The sequence below is a fragment of the Melanaphis sacchari genome, unplaced genomic scaffold, assembly GCF_002803265.2.
Source record: "Melanaphis sacchari strain LSU unplaced genomic scaffold, SCAv2.0 Contig13_pilon_pilon, whole genome shotgun sequence".
In the NCBI taxonomy this organism is placed as follows: Eukaryota; Metazoa; Arthropoda; class Insecta; order Hemiptera; family Aphididae; genus Melanaphis; species Melanaphis sacchari.
In genome coordinates, this window is record NW_020270588.1 from 18,956 (window position 1) to 42,349 (window position 23,394).

General features: G+C 23.6%; 1 protein-coding gene across 3 annotated transcripts in view; it reads right to left on the reverse strand.

Moving 5' to 3' along the window:
* Window positions 1-1,185: 1,185 nt before the first annotated feature.
* LOC112591629 (scavenger receptor class B member 1-like) overlaps window positions 1,186-23,394 on the reverse strand; it is a 40,606-nt gene continuing 18,397 nt past the window's right edge. For 2 of the 3 annotated variants that reach the window (XM_025335501.1, XM_025335502.1), the window contains exons 3-11: window positions 13,726-13,817; window positions 10,212-10,375; window positions 6,079-6,220; window positions 4,395-4,595; window positions 3,859-4,096; window positions 3,632-3,790; window positions 2,014-2,132; window positions 1,800-1,925; window positions 1,356-1,559 (exon numbers count right to left, since the gene is read on the reverse strand). In XM_025335501.1, coding sequence (XP_025191286.1) covers window positions 1,356-1,559; window positions 1,800-1,925; window positions 2,014-2,132; window positions 3,632-3,790; window positions 3,859-4,096; window positions 4,395-4,595; window positions 6,079-6,220; window positions 10,212-10,375; window positions 13,726-13,817 — 1,445 coding nt within the window. Of the gene's footprint in view, window positions 1,560-1,799; window positions 1,926-2,013; window positions 2,133-3,631; window positions 3,791-3,858; window positions 4,097-4,394; window positions 4,596-6,078; window positions 6,221-10,211; window positions 10,376-13,725; window positions 13,818-23,394 lie in introns of all 3 variants that reach the window. The other variant, XM_025335503.1, reaches the window with a different exon arrangement.

A 23,394-nucleotide genomic window follows, 5' to 3' on the forward strand; every position in this document is an offset into this window, starting at 1 on the left:
CTTCTATAATAAGGTGTCATCAATTATATTTTTAAATAATACTATTTGTAAAATTTTTAAATACCATTGTTGAATTAGTTGAAATATTTTAAAATAAATATACCAAAATTCGTTCAACTGTAGATTTCGAGTAAAGAAAGTTGTAAATTTGTACCAATTCAATGACAATAATCATTGCATATGAAAAACGTTTTTGAGTGGAAAAGGTGTTAGTCTCTATTTCTAAGAATATTTTATAATTTATTTTAATTATTGTTAATAATTTATTTTTCTATTAGTTATAGACCAATACATTATACGCGTGTATGCTGAAGTAATTTTTGTCAAAAATATTTTATAAACAATAAAATAATAATTATTATATATCTACTACCATTTTAACAATAATTAAAACATCTATAACTATATACTTATACGTAACTATTACTGTTAACAATACATTAACTTAAATTATATAAGTCAATAATGTAAACCGCGTAGTCTAAATATTTTCAAATCTTTACTGTATAGTGAAAATAGTGATAATCGAAGCAGCGTAAAGTTTCAAGATTTTACGATTAATATATTTTAAATTACAATATAATAACTAATTTTTTTTTCCATTAAAATATCTAATTTTATTAAAATTAAAACTTTTTCGGCTTAAAGCATCCAACTTGATATATATATTATTTTATAATAGGTAATATTCAAAACGCCATTTCTTGTAGACTGATCATTATACGAGTAGATTACTGATCAGCATCGTATTTTTGTATTGTAATGCCGTGTTTGAGTTCCTACTATCCTACTTCTGATTGACTAGACTTCTATTAAATAAAATAAATTATCTATGATTATCTAGTTAATTTGCTTCTAAAAATGTTTTAATAGTATAATTGTTATAACCAATAGGTGACCGCTTATCAAGAGAGATTAGGAACTACAGTAATTTTTAGAATATATCGACATTATCAATAAATTTGAGAAACGTTATTTGTGATACCTAAGTCACTTACCTAAAATTAGACATTATAAACAGACGAAATCATTTTAATCAACTCTCACTAATATTGTTTAATAGATAATATTTTATGATGCATTACAACTATTGCTGAAATTATGCATGTTTATTTAAAATAACTTCATAACAAAATTATTTAAAAACATATAATGTTTATGGTGAAAAATAATGATTTTTATTAGGTATAACATATTATCAGAATATATTAATGAGTAAACACAGTTGACAAAATACGATGAACATAAAATGATAAGAAATAAAATTTAAATACTTAAAACTATGTGTATAAATAAATTATATAAAAATAAAATTTTGATATTTTCTTTTTTGATAGGTGTCTACAAAACGTATATTAACTAATTGACGGCAAGAGATCCAAAGAACTATATGAGTATAGTGGTTTTTTATAACCAAATACTGCATCAAATATCGATTTTCCAATCATTGCCAAACCGGCTATCATCATTAGGATGCTCCCGATTGATTGCGTATATGGCAAAACGATAACAGTGAAATACATTAGAGTTGTAATGTACCAAGGTAAACCCACTTGATTCTGAAAAATAATAATTTTTATTTTCATAAGTTTCATATACCAATATTATAATAGAAAATTGTATTACTATTTATAGTACGTCTAAAAATGAATACAAATTAAAAAAAAAAATGTTAAAATATATGCTATTTGTTTCTAAACAGTCATTATCGATATAGTATAATTTATTATTGTATTATTTTAAAGCACATAAGTCACAAATCTTATGATACTGTTACATAATGAAATTTGATTACTTACATATTCAGCCCAAAACATTGGTATTGACATATTACTGAATTTATCGATATTTGAAAATCCACTAGTGGGGTGCATGACTAGATTGCTTTGGCTACGAGCTCTACTTTCGACTGGAACTCCTGTTAACTATTTTAAATATATTTTGTACTAAGATTTAAGTCTTCATATAAATACAAAAATAAAAATTTATTAAGACTAAATTTTTGGTACATACTGGTTCGACAATTAAGTACGAGCCATGATTTTCTTCATTAGGTTTTAATCCAGATATTGATTTTAGCAGTGCTTGATCACCATTGAGGAAATGAGGAAATGAAGCTGCAATAGGGAAATCTGCAAAATAAAAAAATAATTTTATGTTAAATAGATAGTTGTAGTTTTAAAATATAATGTAAGCGTATTTTTTGTTATTTTATTGTAGTTATATTTTATAATTTTGATCATATTAATCTATTTCAAATTGTATTTTGAATTATGCAACTATTTGCTAAGTCAATGCTGTTTAATCCAAAGCATGGATTAGGATTAATCTAAAACTAGAAAGAATTAGATTTAATTTAAAATATTTGAAATTCCGAGCAATTTATTTGAATTATAAATGTAAAAATATAACGTATAACATGCATTCAAATTTCATGACTCCAACAGGTAGGTACTTAATATTTAATATATTGTATTTTAGGATATTATAAAATAGAACGATAAATTAAAAATTATAATTTGTACATATATTTACTCTTACTATAGTCTTTAGTATAGTAAAGTATAAATTATATAAGAAAAAAATGAATAGCTTTAAATTTGAATTTTTCCCTACGCTATAAATTTTATTTTTAACGAATATCTACGTGCATATAGTAGGTATATGTTGATATATAATTAAACAATTTTATCATTTAAATCACTTGAATGTTTTAGTATTTATATTATGGTGAAAAATGTATTTGAAAAGAGAAATTGATCAATGTAAAAAATATGTGGTATAACTATTTTAAAATGTATTCACCCTTTTGAAATATTACATAATACAATGTAAATTAGCAATAATAAAGTTTAGAAGAAGATAAATGTCAATTATTGTGACATATCGTTAAAATCATTTTTCAAATAAAAAATAATACCTAATTTGATACTATACCCTTACAAATAACGTTACAGTGTCAAAGTTTATAATTTTTAATTTTACGTCTTTCTACTAAACACTATTATCCACGCCTATTGATTAATTTATGTAATTAGTGTGCAGTGTGCTAAAAACGAAAGCCAGTAAAATTACATATACTATTGGTGCCTGTATAATGAAAATCAGTAAGATAGAATATTTATACAGATTATAATTATTGTTTATTGTAATCAGTATTACTCTGCGTTTCACAATACATATTAGCTGTAATATACTTCACTCATTCAAAATTGAATATTTCAATTAATATATGTAAATAAATATTTTATTTTCTGTAGGTATGACAACATATTATAATCAAAAATGTATTGTTAAGGTCCTCATGAAGTTACGATTCATTCAATGAGAAGTCTTATGTCGAAATTAAACCGTGATTAATATTGTTAAGGCTCGAACGGGTGAATTAATTCATTATTTTAACATTAGGGAATATTGATTCATAGTTGTAACTTACTTGTTCAGACTTAAAGCAAGCTGTATTGTTAAAATATGACTTGTAAAAATCACTATTAACAAAAATTTTTTTTATTTGATAAGTTTATTATGTGTCCTTTTAACATTTAATTTAATATAATAAGATAATGCGAAAATCTAAAATTTAATTTTTTTGTTTGATTTTAATTTAATATTTTTATTTTCAATTACATACCATAATAACACGGCGATACATCAGAGAGCCCAGAAAGAAGAGGAATTGATTTTGGATTATGAAAACAGTCTTCTAGGCTTGGATCAGTTTGTGGATGAGAAAAGACATTATTTGGGAGAATAAACTTGTACATTGTCATGCCCGATTTGGTCACTTCATCTAAAAAAAAAAGTATTAATATTAAAACTTAAATTACAAGCTGACATGTTGAGATTTTCTGCACGTACTTTTATATTTTAATGGTGTCACTCGGCACATGGTTTTTCTCAAGTATTTCAATGTGTCATTTTTTGATACAAACTGATGGTACGTAACACCTTCAGAAGAACCCTGTACACTATCGCACTTTGAATCCTCCCAAATTCCAAGATTAGGTTTACCATGGTACTTATCTACTGTGAAAAACCTTCGCCCATTTTCCGGACCCATGAATACGGTAACTTCATCCGTAAATTTGTTATAAATCTAAACATATTTAAAAGTATAAAATTTTCTAATATTTAACTTATTATGTAAGGATATTAAATCATAAAAATAAATAAAACAGGTACCTATTGGCTACTGGTAAAAATTGTGAATATTTGTAACACATTCATTTTTCACTTTTGTTGTGATTATTATTTACGTGTGATTAATATAATTATCAAACATACAATAGAGTATAATACTATTCTATTATATAGAATAAATATCATCTATTGAATGCATTAATTTTTTTTGGTTTTTTGAAAATATTAATTAAAAATGTTGATAAATTAACTACCTGGTATAATATACCCATATTTTCTTCAGGAACTAAACCAGGCATCATGGTTTTTGCTTTTTGGACTAACGGGTCAGTTAAATTCCATAAACAATCATTAATAGATGTCTTGATAAACATTTTTGTATCCAACATATCCATCATTAATTTAAAACCATACTTAGTAAAATAAGAAGCATCCCATAAATATGATGCCATTCCCTGTGTAAAAATAAAAATAAATAAATAAAAACTGGTAAAAGTTATATTGCAATCAATTTATTGTATAGGCACAATAAATATTAATTTTTTGTTAATTTAATATTAAAATATGATATTATCTTATCTTAAGTAATTGTCAATCAATTATTCTTATGAGTCATGAATATTACTTGCTTTATCATGTTTAAACTTTAAAATTATTATTATATTTTTAAATGTTTAGTTTTTAGAACTATTCATTAAGCAACTAACTATTATAAAGAAATTATTTTAATTTTTATATGATACTTATTTTTTCTAAACGCAAAATGTTATTAAAATATTATATTTATTATACAGTTAAATTTTTTAGATAAAATTATAGACGCAGTAATGTTTGTTTGAAAAATAATCAAAATTATAAAATAAATGTATTTAAAGCCTAATTGTATTTATTAAATTAAACTAGGTATCACAAAAAAATTTTTCTGTATGCATAATATTAATATATATAATATATATATATAAATTAAAAAATAAAATAATTAAGTCATTAAGTCATTAAAATAATTAAATAAATAAATCATTCAAACTTAATTTATAAAATTCACTATTTATATTTTAAAATAAATTAAAATGTGCTAAGGTTTATTAAAATTGTGACTCATTAAGGTTTTCTACAGAAATATATTATTGGCTCAGAGATCCAAAGTTTTAGTAATCTCAAAATAGAATACCTAGTCAAAAATTACCTATGCTATTATACACTTTTTCAAATCACTGATGTTTTTATCATTTGTATTATTGATTACTAAAATATGAAATATCTAAAAATTTTTAATCATGATTTTGGCAAAAATTATGTTTTTACATAAAAAAGTTTTGAATTAAATTTTGAAAGAAAAATATATTGTTAAGTATTTTAAAATACACTGTAAAAACATAAACATATAATATTGAAACAATAAAAAATTAATTAATTAAATTTTTGAGTATTACCTATATCGAATTAAAAACTAAAAATTTTAAAGATATAAAAATAAAGTATTTTATTTTATTTGTTATCGATTAAAAAAAAATAAATATCCATAATATAATGTAACATTCACGTGTTATAGTGTAACGTCTGTAAGTCTGTAACTTTTAAACTGACAATAATAATAATAATAATAATAATAATAATAATGATACAGTATTTATACCTAATATTGTAATTAACAAAAAATACTAATGATCTAATTGATTCATTTCGTGTAACATTATTACAATCATTATTTCAAATTAACATAAATTGTGATATTATTTTAAAATTAATTTTTAATGAATTTTTGTGTTGTTTCTGGAAACTGTATTTATTGATAATTATATAAATTACAAAGCTTTACATCTTTTTAACGATTTAATTATTATTGACTGTAATATTTGATGTAAATAATAATGTTTATTGCTATTATAATAATATTGACATTACACGTAATCAGTTTTTCATATTTTCATTACGTACCAATGCGGCAAAGTTGGGTAGTATTAATTTAGCGTCCAAACTAATGTTTGTCATTTCTGGCAAGAACACGGCTGTTCTTGTGGCCACATAAGTCATTGTACCATTGTCGTTGAATCTAACATCACTGTGTCGTAATAATTCTCTGGAAGCAAATCACATAAAAAATATCCTGTAAACGTCATTGTATAAATAATGAATTAGCAACAAATCATTTTTAGATATAGGAATATACATTTAACGGTTACACGTACAAATATAAGTACACGCAAGATTATATAATAGTGTTAACACTTACATTTATCGGAAATCAAAATATTTCTCTTTGACACATACCAAATGGCTAATTAACGCATCAAAAATTTAAATAAATGTTATTATTATAAAGGTAGACGATTTAAAGAATTGTTTAAATTAATTAAATATTTGTTGTATCTCTTATATCATGAGTGTAATCAAAAAAATAATTTATAAATAAATGATAAATCTGTTACCAGCTATCATAATATCGTACGCATATGTTTTTTTTTTATACCTTAGAATATGAAAATTTTTACAAGCTTTAAATTTATTATATTTTAAAGTTGTATTCTTCATTTAAAATATAATAGTATCTACCTATTTACTACATGTTATATTCTATTTTATATACTCGTATACATATTATGTAACCGGAAATTTTGAAAAAAAAGATGTAAATTTCTAATTAGGGAAAGAAATAATGTCATCTCCTAATACATGTTATCATTTTCTAATGATAGCAGACAACGATACGTATATCATAGTAATATTATGTATTTAGAAAAAGCAGGCAAATTATATTAAAATATTTTAATACAATTTTAATAAAAAATTAAAGTATAAAATTAAATTTTATAGAAAGAACTTTGTAGTTTAGGAAATGATACACAATTACTGATTAATGACTCATATTAGTCATATTTCATATATTCGTAGAAATTTATATAATAAAATAACTAAATATCACCCACAATTTCCCAAGAATATAAATGAAGTACACGAAACTCTAATAAATATGAATATAATAACTAACAATAATGAACATTTTTACTAATTAATGATAAGGAAATAAATATAATTATATTTACATGTCTTACAAATTTAAAATACTTGTGTTTTATGGAAAATATTTTTCGTGAATAAAACATTTCAATTCTGTACTAAATATTTTTATCAGTATTTTGCACTGCATAGCTTTCAAAGTGGTATATATATGTCTCTGGCATGCGCATTGCTTCCCAATAAAAGTACATCGACTTGTGAAAGTTTCTTTAGTAAGTTATGTGATGCATGTTTGATCGAAGGTTTCATACTTAACCCAAAAATTTTTATAATTGATTTTGAGATTGGAATACACAAAGTGGTTCGCAGTTTATGGCTAAAAACAGTAGTAATTTTCATCTCGGTTAAGCGTGATTTAAAAAATTACAAAATTTGGGCTTGTCTTATATTTATATTGAAAAAGATACAGATGAAGGAGTATTTTTAAATTATATTTTTGGTTTTCCATTTCTCGAACCTGATGAAGTCGAAGATTCATTTGTTTTTGATTTAATTGCTTACATGCAATTTAATGATTAAATAGTAAAATTTTGTGACTATTTAACAGAAACTTATATGCAAAAAATGTTCCCTTTTCCTTCCTTCTTTGTGAGATCTAAATCAGAAATTATAACGAATAATGTGTGTGAATCATTTCATTCGAAATTTAATGCCTAGTTTTACCATTATCATCCATCACTCTATAAATATATAGATGTTTTACAGAATATTCAAGTTGATACATATATAAAAATTAGAAGTGCAGAAGAAGGTGTTGTATAACAAAGAAATAAAATAACGACTCAAAAATACAAATTTATAAACGAACTACGACAAATGAAAGAAGATGGACGAATTTCAAGGTATGAATTTTAGAAAAAAAGTAGATTTTAAGAACGAACAGTAAAATATTAAATACATTTATTAGAGTACCTAATCAATAATTATTGTATTATTAATTTATTATTTCAATTTTAATTTTTTTGAATCTATTAAAAACAATATGTCTATGTTATTAGATATCAAATGATGTACAAACGTTATCGATCAGGAAGGTAGGTCACCAATCAAATGTATACCTATACATATCTATACCATAATTAAGATATTAGTTCTTAATACTAAATATTAAGACATTAGATACACTATATCTAATTAAATGATTAACGCATATGTGTTTTCGTATCGGTATATATATATAGTATTTACATTTATTATATAATAAATTGTATAAAATGAATAGTCGCAGTTTGTACAACAATGTATCTTATCGGTTTTGTTGCAGAATGTATAATGTTAGATTTTTTTTTTGGCGCAGTTTACATATCGACTTTTAGAAAAGGTATAATTTTGTCGCAGTTTACCATCTCCCGTAAATTGTTGTAAAAAATAAAACAACAAAAATGGTTTTATAGTTAAAAATTCGTTTTGCTAAATGAATAGGAATTGTTAGTTGTTTGTCATTAATATAGATATGTATACATTTTTAACATAGTTCAAGGGCTTCAAGATAATAAATAAAAAATAAAACTGTTCATAAGAAATATTGAGTTTACATTTAAAATTTTATTGGTTTTCAAACCTACGATGAATTTAAATAATAATATATATATATATTATGTATTCATTACTTAGTATCAACTGAATAAGTTCAATGACAATGTGTAGGTACAAATATCTACCTGATACTGCCAATAGAGATACCTGCACGGCTGCATCAATAGATTATATTGTATATTTGACTTTGAATGTTATCATCGCATTGTCTTCGTAGGTGAAATGTTACGACTTAAATGTTTGTATAGTCTTAAAATTTGTTTTATTATCAATTGTTATTTGTTTTATAAATTGTCGGTACATACTATATCATTAATTTTAATATTCTAACTACTCGTCTATTGCATATTGCTGTTACAATGTGTAGGTAAATACAAATTATTAATTTCATATTGTTTAAATGCTATTAGACAGTTATACAAACAAATCTATAAGACACCCAAAAATTGTGCAAGTTAATTAATTTGTTAAGTGGTCACTGGTCAGCGCACTATAGCACAATGTTTCGAAATCATAGAATTAATTTTTTATTACTGGTATAGCAGTATGATTTATTAATTAATAATTATTTTAATCATCTAATTATTGTCTGTTTGTTATTTTTAAGAACCAATTGAAATAATAAGGAATTTATATCAAAATCTAGGAAACAATAAATGTAGGTACTAATTTATTAGACGATGCATAATCGATGATATTGAATTGAGTCTAGCTTATTATTTTAATATCTTTGAATTGAGTCCGTAAAGATAAAATGTCATAACTACCTATACAATCAGTGACAAATTTTTAATATTTTGTTATATTTCCAAAAATAATAAGATAAGTATGTATTTGAAATTTCCAAATTATTATTTTCACTATCTATATTATGATAACATTTTCAACAAATTTTAACTCTTTTTGAAATATTTATAGGTATGACAAATTATCAATTTTTTTTTAGTTTTTTTTCTATAACTGTTGATAAAAAATATTCTCTAAGTAAAAAGTACCTTTATTTATTATTATTTTTAATATTTTTTAAATAATTGACTTTTTATACTTATCATAACAATTAAAAAAAGGGAGTCAACTCGAATAACCTAAGAATAATGGTAGGACTCAATTTCGATAACTCAAAAGTATTTGCAGGACTCAATTCAATATTTGGGATTTAATTAAATGTTATCCATTCAGCTGATATCGTGAGACCGTACTTAAAGGTCGTTAGATTTTTTAAATGTTAACACAATATTATTATATATTTATTCAATTTTCTTTTATTGGTTTTATTTGAATAATTCAATTTAAAAAATAAAATGAGAATCGTTTAGTTTTTATTTGACACGTATATTATTTTTTTTTACATTCAATATTCGAACATATTATATTTTATACAATATTATTGAAACAATCATTGCTTTTTTTTGAAAATTTCAAATTTCTTTCTTTCTTGATTAAAAAAATATATATGTATACTATATTTGTTTTTAATTATTAAATTAAATAATTTTCTAATAAATATTATTGCTTACCTGAATACTATTGGACCAATTTCGTTTAGTTCCAGTTTACTATCGATTCCATTCTCAAATCGTTCACTGTTTGTTACATTAAATAGGTACACTCTAAGCAAAACTTCATCAGGAGGATTCTTCCACCACTCATATGCTGGTAGACCACGAACCATTTTTAGTCTCTTATAAATCAAAAATACAAAATAAAATACATTAATATTTTGACCATACTAACAATAAAAATATTAATGATATAATAATGTTATCGTAAAAAAATAACGAACCCTCATACAAGATTTAAAAAAATAATAATTTTTTGTAGCTACCATTCAACATTTTAAGTAAAAGAGTTATCGTAAAAGGCTTTTTTAATACAAATTGTCAAAATATAATTTAAAACATTTATTTAAGTTAGATACGATTGTTAAATCGTTAACAGTGTTCGGAACAACAGTGTTCGGAACGTTCACTAAAAAAATGAATTTGTTCACGTTCGTGTTTTTTTCCAATGAACGCGTTCACATTCACGTTCATTGAAAAATGAATATGTTCATTAAATGTTATTACTTTTTTTTATATAAATCATTTACTTGTAGTCAATATAAAAATTCATAAACATATACGTCTCAATCTAAAAATGAAAACACAATTTAAACTTTAGAGCATAAACATTTTGATAAGAATTTTAAAATTGTACAATTATAAAAATACTAGAGCACTAGGCACACAGATGAGATTTTAATAATTTGTCATCAAATAAAATATATGATAGGAGTTATAAAAGGAAAATATTATTATATAAAATAAAATAATCAATACATTTTATGCATAATATATTTAATAAATAGTAAAAAAATTGAGCGTTTTGAAAATCGTTCAAATTCATTAAAAAAATATAAATATCGTTTGCGTTCATACTTTATTTGAAAAAACGTGTGACATTCGCTTATCGTTCACTAACGGTGAACGTGAAGATGTGAACGTGCGTTCATGAACAACGTTCTTTCCAAACACTGGTAATTATTGTGGTTTAATGAGGACATATCAATATATGCATGTGTTGTAGGAGAGATTTATATAAAAATAAAAAATATTTTTTACATATTTGTATGCACTCAGAAGTCGGAACAAAAAAAATTATATATAAATTATGATTATGGAGTTTAACACGAAATGTTTTTTAATGTAATTTGGCAAGTTCATTGACTTTCGATGTGCGTATAGATCATAAAATGTGATATAATAATAAATTATTATTACGAAGTGTAAACCTAAGATTGTAGAAAATTATTTATGCAACATAAAAAAAAAAAAATAACAATAATAATATTGTTTAATTTAATATATTATATTATTATATTATGTGATAAATAGCAACACGATTAACAAATGATCGTTGTATGTTGTTAACTGTGTGTATTTATATTTTATATTGTAGTTATAATAAATATTTTATTAAGACGTTAATTCTACCATTGACTTTAATGCATTATTGACAGACGTAAGAGTATAGTAAAAGTATATATAATATATATATATATTGTGTTCACCAAAAATTCAAAAACAATAATAATAATAAAAAAAAAATTAAATCAAATATATTAAGGCTTTAAGTACGTGTGCACTTTATATATTATATATATATAGTATAGTCTGCACCTAATTGAGCTAAATGTTGCTATGTCTGTGTGTATTATGTATGTATAATATACTTACCATTAAAATAAGTTGCACAATAGTATAATACACACACACACACATATATACATAATATTTTAACGGCTGAATAATATTCCAGTTTAGCCGATTCAATGTAGCAGGAGTTAGATTTGTAGTAATCGTATAAGTAATATATATAATAAAGTAGAAAAAGGTAATAGTTTTGTTGGTGGTGTAGTAGTATTATAATAGTAATACTGAATTAATAAGACACCTGTGGGCAATACAGGTTTTCTTTAGATAAAAAAATAATAGGTATGTATAGATACTAGTATAGTAGTATATAATAGAAAAGAAAAATATTCGGTTACTTTGATGTATTCAAGACATCTTCGATGGATTATCAGTGGGCTGTTAACATATCTTAAGCTTTATCGACTGTCGTAACTTTATATAAATGAATATTTTATTACGGAGTGATTCACACAGGACGTGTATCACATTAAAGTGCATGCAATATATTTTGAACACGCCACGCTGTCTGCTGCATATTCTGAAGTGGACACCAACTGAGTTGGATTTTCGTATAGAACGATTATAATATAATATATAGCGGTAGTGTTTATATATATATAGTTTATACACATATGTATAATAAATAATATAAATATCAAATTAATTAAGATCCTACACGTTTCTAATTTCCTATGGGCGTAATATTCGAATACTGAATTAATGCATGTCCATTAAAATAGTGAAAATAGTTGTCCGAAGATCGAATAACAAGAAAATATTGTAAATTGTGATGTTCCTAAAAAAGAACGCTACTTAACTAATGTGTGATACGCCAAAACCTTAGATATAAACATACAATCCACGGAAGAAATATAGGTATTAGCGAAACGCTATATAAGTGAGGAATATTATTGAAATTTATTTAGAAATTACTAGAAATTTTATTTTCTTAACTATGAATTTGTATTATTGTTATAAAATCTTTTGTTTCGTTAAGCTCCGATCAAATTGTTTTTTTAATTCTATAATTATTACTTTAAATGTAATATTTTGTGGTCGGTGATTGGAAAGCTATAGAATAATTAGATTTTTAATATTACGTTTTATTTCCAGTTTATTTGTGTTTTTCATAAAGTTAACATTAGAAAATGGTTCAATAAATGGCCTACTTATAGTTTAAAGGAGTAAATATAAATTATAAATTTGCTCTAAATTTATTTTTTAAATATTTGACACCCATAATTGTATTAGTTATTAGCTTCTCTGCAGTACTTAAAATATGTTATTTAAGTTATGATATCTAAAACTCTTTAATTGTAACGAAGTTTGTGGATTTTCAATTTTCGTGATAAGTACATATTATGTGTTCCTATGTTATTTAAAAAAAAAAAAAAAATAGGCTCTTGAATCCTTATTACGTTGTAATGGTATGTTATTTAAATTTTAATAGTATTCCACTGATAATCGTATATGCTCACTAAATATCCATTCATCGCACGCAAAGAATTATAATTTTTTCCATATATGTTATGTTTGAAATTATATAAAAAAAAAACTAATAACGACTTTCCGAAATAGCTTGTAAATTAGTAATTTGTTTTCTTTAAATACAAACATGGTGTAGGTAAAAATTTTTACGTTGATCGAGACGTCGAGTATTTTGTGCAAAAATCAATATTATGGGACCAAATATTGTTAAAGACAATATTTCATTTATATTCCTTTTTCGTAAGCAATATGTTAGTATTTTGGTTTGGTATGTTTACAATATTACTGTCTACCTATATGACTATATATAGGTAATGCGTGTAATTACCTAATATTCTATAAGATTACAAAATAACTAATAAGTACTTACCTCATTCATTAATATGTTAAATGGTGTGTATACTATTGTAATAGTGCCCACGAGGAATAATACTAATGCTGAGAATATATAGAATGAGTTCCCTGAAAATAAAATAAATATTTTGATATTAGTAAAATGAAAACACGTGTTCTATTTGTTTTGAGGTATATATGATTGTAGTTGAAGAAGAAACTATGTGCTATGTGAATAACTTAACAAATAATGTTAACAATAATATTTTTGTTATCTATATAAAAGAGCTCGGATGATTCTTTTGGACATGTAACTTTATGTAGGTACATTGTGAAATCAAATGCAAGTCACTGTAGTCTTTAAATAATGGAATATAAATAATTAAGTACATATTGAAGATTGAACACATCAAGTAAAAATAGCAAATACATTTATGTTTTGCCTCTAGATAATAATTATAATAACCTGGCTTACATTAATTTATTTTAAATATATTTTTAAACCTCAAGAAATAATAAATGTGTCTAAGTATTAAATTAATGATGAAGTATTTTATTAAATTGTGAGTTTTCAGTAAATATATTCCATGTCTTAATACTTGAATAATGAGACTTATTTTAATTTCATAATTCTTTATTACATAGAAGTGAATATTTTATAATTTTTTGTATTTATTGTTATCTTTGGTATTTATAAAAAATAAAGGTATTATTGCTAATATATGCTAATTCATACATATTTATATATAGTTTTAAATCAAATATTTTATAGGTGATACTTCGCATATGGTTACTCGGAACTCTTAAGTTTAAATGGAATAAAAAATTCGTATTACCGATAATTTCGAGTTAATTCTGTTGTTAGAAGGAATATTTTGTCTTGAGTAACGAGGTAGAACTACTAAGTATTTTCCCAATTTCACTTTTTCTGTCATTTATTTATTCATAATTAAAATTACTTATTGTACCATTTTATTAATAAATTACCCGCGGCGACACAAGCCATTGGGAAACATGTTATATAACATATTAGGCTTAATTTTAATTATTGAAAATATAAGTATTGGCTACTGGCTAGTTTACAATTTTTGAAACAATAAGTTAGGTACTTAAGTATGTAATTTATAGTTAATTTATAAGGATATGTTAAAGCCAAGAGAGATTAACGTATTTTTAATGTACATGATTGATAAAACTGCAATAAGGTTTCCACGCTGCCGGGCCACCATCATGTTATTCATGATGTTATATTTTATTACCAAACTTATTTATTATACATAAATATTACAGATAGAAAATGTTAATGTTATTTTATTTAAATAAATAAATATATATTGAAAATAAATTGTAATTATTATTAAATATAATGTATGTGTAACATTATCATAACATAATCTGCTTATGAGTGATTGGATTTTTTTTTATTTTGATTTATGATTTTTAAAGGTGATCTATAATCCTCCAAAATAAGAGAATAAAATTTATATTTAGTGTTATTAATATTATTTTCTAATAATAATCTGAAATCATATTTATCATGAACTTGATCTAAACCCCATATTATTATACTTCTCCAACTTAAAGAAATATACTACCTTTTTATCTACTCGATATAATTTTTATATTTTTGTCTTTTTGTTAATATTTTTATAAAAAGTAATATAAAATTTTAAATTTATTAATAAAATATGAGCTATAATTATTTATACGAATTAATCAATAGAAAACGTTATTTACAATAAACAAATGTTGGTGACTAAAATTATTTTATGTCATATAAAATATAAGCTAGATTTATAAATTAATTTTCTTGTATATTCATTATTATTTTGCATTAATTATCTACAGATTTTCCAAAAATTACAGATTTATATGAAAAAAATCTCATCAATAACACATAAACCAACATATTTTCTCAACAAATCAGAAAATTAATAACTAGCTTATAAAATAATATTTAATTGTGAAATATATAATTTAAAAGATAAAAAATGTTTTGATTAAAATATTATTATATATAAATACGTACTTGTTAATTTAAGAGTATATACACGTTTTGTACAAAATTGTAGGGATCAAGAAGGATTTTTTACACAGATTAACAAAAAAAAAAAAATATATATATATGAGTATTACAGGCATCCAAAAATGTGGTATTTTTTTATATCTATGCTTCTTATACTCTACAACAATAACCTATAGTTAAAATTCAAATTGATAATAAAAATAATCATGATACTTAAAGTAAAAATGTTGTAAGGCTATAAAAAAATAAGTATAAATACAAGTAATGTTAAGTTTCTTGTATTCAAAATATGTATAATGATAGGTCGGTCAGTAAGATAGTGAGCAAACATAATTATAGACGACTTTTAAATGGATAAATTACTTATTATGTAACATTAACTTTATAATATAAAAATTATTTTTACAAAAAAAAAAAAAACCTTTATCGATGAATTAGAATAGTTATTTTTCTAAAGAAATTTTAATTTTTTCAGTTCCTATGAAATTAGATATTATGTCAGTGTCCACTATCCATCATTTCAACGATATTATAATGAATATTATAAGCGCGTAAAACGTATATCTTAAAATGCATTATTAAAATGCATGTATGTGTATGAACCTACTGTTATTATTATAACTTATATTTCAAGAAATACTTAAAAAAAAGAATTATATCCGGCCTGCGATTTACCCTTGGGCTAACATTTGCGTCGATGTTTCTTAATTATTTTTACAAGATGATTCTCATTTTAAAATTCCATGCAATTGAGTTGGATTATGGGCGCTCCTACAAAGCATTATATGCGGTGCCTATAGACTCGGGCTAATGGTTAACCCGTAGCCAGTGGCCGTTATATACTAATGATTCATCAATTTAATGTTGACTATTATAATATACATAATTGAAATGGGTTGTCTATAAATTATAGATTTAATGAAAGTTATATAATCGTACGTACATGAGAACGTTTTCAATTATTGTTGATGGATTGGAATTTTAGGAGGTTTTGGACTTTTGAACTGAATACAATATATTATATTTTAATTATGAAAAAACTTAAAGTTTCTAATAAATTACAAATTTATTCTCGGGTTATATGCAATTTAGAATAAACATAAACATGTTTAACTCAAAAATTAAGTAGTAATGAAAAGTCTGTAGGCAGGTAAAATAAATGTTAAGATATTAAACGCACAATCAAAAAGGACTTTTAATATGCAGAGTGAAATTATCATATCAAATCGAAAGAAAATTGTACTACGTAAATTGTAATTACTATATAGTAATTAGCAATAGCTCCTTTCAGTACCTGAAATTATTTTGTAAAATTCAAAAATATCTTTGTCTAACTCCTTAACCGTTATAAATAATTGTTATTCGAACATCACCAATTTGCCATTAATAATAGCAAATATCGTATTTAATATTAATTCTAGCTCGAACCGAAGATTAAATCTGCTGAAGCTCTCTATGAAATCATTGAGAGTGATGTGGTGCGTCACGATTGATCAATTTTCCCTTTTTTAGTTGATAAAATCTCAAAACAATTGCGTGACAAATTATTTATGTATTCATAAACAACATACTGAACATTATAAATTATAATATTCTTTACAATATGTACTAAAAAAATAATACTTTTTTCCAAATAAAATATAGTATATTGTGTAACTAGGTTAAAATATGTATAAAAATTCATAAAATTCTACATAATTGTTTGACTATACTGGGGGTTGAAAGAATTTATAATAAAATATTAATAGACAGATAATTGATACATCATAATTTTCAGTGTTAATACGATAATAAAAGTAATAATAATAATTATATTAAGTTCTACTTTAACTTATTAATTATTAAAAAATAAATATATTAATGTTTATTTGAAAAAAGAAAAAACTAAAATATTTTAATCAAACCAACAATGATCAATGATCATAATATGTTATTAATATTATTTATTTTAAAATGTATAAATTATGTATTTAATATATTATTTTATGAATTATGATGTGTATAATTAATAAGTGTTCTATGTTGTACATAATTCATTTCGTGTCTAATCGTATTATGGTTTTATTATTATTATTATACATTAATTTACACTTGAATAGTTTTACAAATTACATTAATAAAATATTTAAAAATATGTTAAAAAATATAAGCATAATGAAAACATTTTATCATGTAACTAGAGATCGGTGCGCATTTGAGTCATGATTTACAAGTCAAAAAAGAAAATTTTACTTATGATAGGGTTTTTTATTTACTTATCATGTAAGTTAATAGGAGCACGAAATATGTAAGATATATTATTTTAATTAATATGAATTAGTAATTTTTTAATAGACACGTAAAAGTTAACGCTTAAACAGGCTTTTATAATTTTTATGACAATAAATAGCGTTTTTATATTTTTTCCAAAAAACAATAAATTGAAACTTAGTTTTTGCCTTATAAACCGTGTCAAGTTTATGAGCATAATCGATTATGTCGAACTTCAAATTACAGTTTCTAGTAATAATAATCTATTATAGGTAAGTAATGTTCGGGGTCAACGGCAGTGTTGTGATGTAATAATTTCCAGTTGCTTAGTGAAATGGAAATTTAACGGAATTTTATAAAAAAAAAAATAGCGTATGTTAAGTGCCCTTGACCAGTTGACCAACTTGATAGAGTATTCCAAAAAGAGATGAACAAAATATACTGGTAATTGTATAATATTTGCTGCGTAGTGCTCGATTGTAGTAGGGGTACTAAGTACTTTTTTCATTGTTTATAATAATTTTTAATGAATCGTGTGAATTGTTAAACAGATTCGTATTTACAAATTATGGTTGAAAGTACCTTATGGTTTGATTTAATTTTAGAATCAGTAAAAAATATTAATCTATATTAATTGTTTTATTAAATAAATTAATATAATTAATGCATATATACATTCATATCATTGCAATATTGCATTAATTATTATTCATTATTATAATTATAGAGTGCATTTTATCAACTTCCAGATCACAATTTTTTATTAAAAATCGGATATGCTTCTTACTGTTAATATTATGATATATGAATTGATAAATACCTAATAATAATATTATAAATACATTGTACAAAGAAAATTATTTTTCGATTACAAATTATTTAAACCAATAAATTTGTAAACAAAAGTGATGAAAACTGTACGTTATAATGAATTAACAAATTTTGAAATTTAGAAAAAATGTACTTAAAAACTGTTGATGTGTTTAATTTTCAATTTTATCTCTAGATATTAGTTAGTCCCTTTGAAACATCCTGATTAATAACTAGTTCCTGGTCCAAGGCAGTGTTAAAGAACATTTTTACATTAGCCATCAATTAATCACACATTTTAGCGTGGGTGTTATTGTTAAATATTTTTTTAATCGTTATTTCGTCGTTTGTAAAGTTAAAGGTCATTCAATTTTACCTTCAATAGTAATGATCAAAAATTTAATAACATACTATTATTCTGTTATTAATAAACAGGCATCGAATAGATACGATATGGATATCATGTGAGCACGATTTTTGTATTAAAATATGCTGGGAAATTTTAGAAACTTGTTAATTATTTATTTTATGCATAATATTGCGTGAAGATGTACCAGGATGGTATTTTGTTTTTGTATATTTTGCGATTTTAATGATTTGATAAGTTATAAATATTAATTTAAATCGTACTTACGCGAAATGAAGACTATAAAAAAATTAATAGTTTCTTGAAAAGATATTGATTTTATTTTCCATAAAACTTTTATGTGAATATAATTCAATTATGAATAACATATGAATAATATTATATTTGTTTTTAACAGATTCATATGCTTAGTGGATATGGATTTTATTAAGCATAGATAAATAAGAAGTATGTAAATCAATGCAATACTGCAATAGCAAGCAAATAAATACAAAATTTCAGCAATTTTCCAATTATATATTTCCAAATTACATTTAATCGGACAAATTAATTTGTATGTAGAAACTGAAATGCATACATGATAAATAACTACATCAATATTACACTATTATTTATTATGACGCAATTATGTATTGAGACTTTCCCTCGTGTTAGAAAGATAAGATAACTATTGTGGTAAAGACTATGATTCTATATGTTGTAATTTAGGTTCAAAATAGTTTTGCAATTCTAAGTAATGCGTCAAATATAATTATCTTAATGATAATGCTGGCACTCCTAAATGATACAGCAAATAAGATGTTTAATAACAATTGTGTTATCGATTTTTGATTAACTGTTTCAATATTTATAAGCTATATTATTATAATGTGTTCATATTCTTTAAAATCAATAAAATAAGGCTGATACCATCTTAAACAAAATTTTTAATTTTAAAATCTTAAGCTGTGAATATAAGAAATAACAACTATAATTTCATGGAAACGCTATTGAATTTAGCATATTTAGTATAATTAAGTTTTAAATTTTGTTATATCATAAGCATTAAGTCACCGTAGGCACGAATACAGTGAAGTGAGGTGCATAATAGGGCACCCTCAATTGGTCACGTTTTATAATGATTTTTAAGACTCACATCTACGTTATGTACTTATATCTATGACATTATTTGAATTAAAAAAAAATATCTGGCTTCAAAAATTATTTCTGAAGTTTACAACACACTACTTGATAGATGTTGCCAAAAATAAAATGACTTCTTGAACATTATAATAAAATATATAACAATTTTTAGGTATGTAAACTAATACATAAAATTACATTCTATGCATAGTCATTACTCATGCAGTGTTTACTAGGACACTAATTTACGATTCTATAGTAAAATATAAACAATAATTACCTATAGTTTTAAAATGCGATGCGTTGTGCATAGTAATTGAAGTTTCTAAAACGATTATATTATTATCTATAAACTATACATGATAAATACTAGCAAAAAGGTTATAATATATTATACTCCTATAACACATAGCACTAAATAATTTAATAAATTTAATAATATAACTAAAACTACACAGTTATCACTATTCTCAGTAAGATTATATTATACTCCAAAATATCAACAATGATAAATTAGTGACCATGATAACAAAAGTCGTACTAAAATAATTAGCCATTCAAATCATGTCAATAATAATTCTGAATCCTAGCCCGTAGTCACGCAACTTTGATTACTTTTGTAATGTAGGTATGTGTATTGTATTAATAAGGATAGGTTATGTGATTTTTAGTCGTCGACAATAAAGTATAGTATCTAATCAATTAATGTGTATTTATTTGTAATAAAATATTGTGTATGAATTATATACCCAAACATTATTAGTAAACCAACAATCTACACATTTAGTATAGTTATACATACATTATACATTTTACTCATTTTACTAATGAGATTATATGATTAAAAAATGTGAGTTATTCTGATTCATAAAAAACTTGATCATTTAATGGTAGGTAATAGAATCGTTAAAGATTATAACATCAGCAGGCTTGAATTAAAGATTTTGGTGTTTAGTGACTATTTTTTTTATTGGAACCTCTATTTTAAAGTTTTTATTATGAAGATACGTTATTTCATATCTATTATATAATTTTATATTAACAATATAATTTTTTTTTTTAATTTAACTGAAAAAATGAATGTTATTATTTTAACATATCTAAAAGATACTGCTATAGCCTCTTTAGCTCCGAGCCTAAATATCAGCGTATCAGCGTGTGAGTTCAACGAGTTTTCGAAATAAATCTTGAAATTTTTAGAAAGGCGTGTTGTATTCTATAATTATTCAAAGTATAGAGACTAGGGTTCATCGTTGCACGATTTGTTTTGATCATTCTAAAACCATGCTCATGCTTTACTCTTCAACGTATTGTAATGAAGAATAATTTTTTTTTAATGCTTTTCTGCTCAAAGAAAATATATTGTCTTTGTTGTTTTTATCGCTACATTAACTACTCGCCGTCGTGAGTTCATCTGGATTTGATTGCCCTTAACCTATATGATCTAATAACGAAATAGCGTACACGTTCTGCAGTACCTAGTGCATAGACCCGAATCAAGGTGAATTACTTTTTCTCCCCGTATTCAACCAGTGGCACTTTCTTTGAATAAATGTCTGGCGCAGAATACAACCACACTTTTAAAACATACATGCGATTGACTTTATTTGCAATTAAATTATTAATGAAGAAATAATAATAAAAATATATATTTATAAATAAATAAATAGTTTTTGTAAAAATTATAAAAATCTTCTTTACCTATTGTTATTCACGTATCATAAAAAATTGTTGTATTTACTGTTCATCCATAGGTTTATTTACAATTTATAAAATATTTATCATTAATAGCCCACAGCCCTATGACTACTTTGCTGTCTTAACTTTTTGCACTTATATTAATAGATATTAACGGGCTGAATTTAAATATGCAATTAGTTTTTTTCTAGCACGTCTAGTTTTTCTACAATTTGAATTTTAAAATTTTAAATATTGTATTTTCTGTATAGTCATACAATAATATGCGGTATATTCTCAAGTCGAATTATTATTATAAACTTAATATTATGTAGTTTATACTTTACTAAAACTATTTAATCTTATCTTTATTAAATTGTTTATTATATAGTAGTTCAATTATTAAATATATTTTTAAACTCATAAAATTGATGTTTATTCTCTATAGTTCCGTTTATTTTATTTTTTATAAAATATCCGAGTTCTACATCACATTTTTAAAATTTTATACGGGTGATTTTTTTTTTTGTAATATATATAAAATATTAAAAAAAAGATGTTGTAAAAACAATTCAAATTATAATGAAATAACGAAATAACATAACAAATTTTGTTAAAAATATATACCACGAATACTTTGGTATTCATTTAGATCAAAATAAATCATGGGTACCCTATATTGCTTGCCGATCCTGTGTTGAAAGTTTTTGAAATTGGAAACGAGGTTAACGTTTATCAATGCCTTTTGTAGTACCAATGGTTTGGCGAGAACTAAAAAATCATATTGACGATTGCTATTTTTGTATTGTTTATATTTTCGGTTATAATAAAAAATATAAATCAAAGCTAATTTATCCAAATTTACCTTCTGCTTTACGACCTATACCACATGGCCTAGAATTACCAGTAGGTACCTATACCATCAGAAAATTTCAAAACTATTTCAAACCACGATACTTCTTTAGATTCCGATGACAATCTTAGAAATAATGATGAAGACTTTCAACTTGAAACTACAAATGCTCCAAAATTGTTCGATCAATTTGAATTAAATGATTTAGTACCTGACTTAATCCTTACTAAAGAGGCAGTTGAAATTTTGGATACAAGACTCAAAGAAAAAAAATTACTTACAAAAGGTACTACTTTTTATTGGTACAAGAATCATGAAATGGAATACAAATAATTCTTTTAAAGGAAGGACCACTTGTATTTTTAAAAATATTTCTGGGTTAATTCAATATTTAGGTAAATATGATGTGAATGAATGGAGTTTGTTTATAGATTCATCTAAAAGAAGTCTAAAAGGTGTTTTACTTCATAACGGAAACCAGTTAGTGTCTATTTTTATTGCATATATTATTTATATGTAAATGTTATACTATCTTTAAATCGTAATTGTAAAAAAACTAGACGTAATAGAGATAAACGGATTTCAGATTTGAATTTTGCGT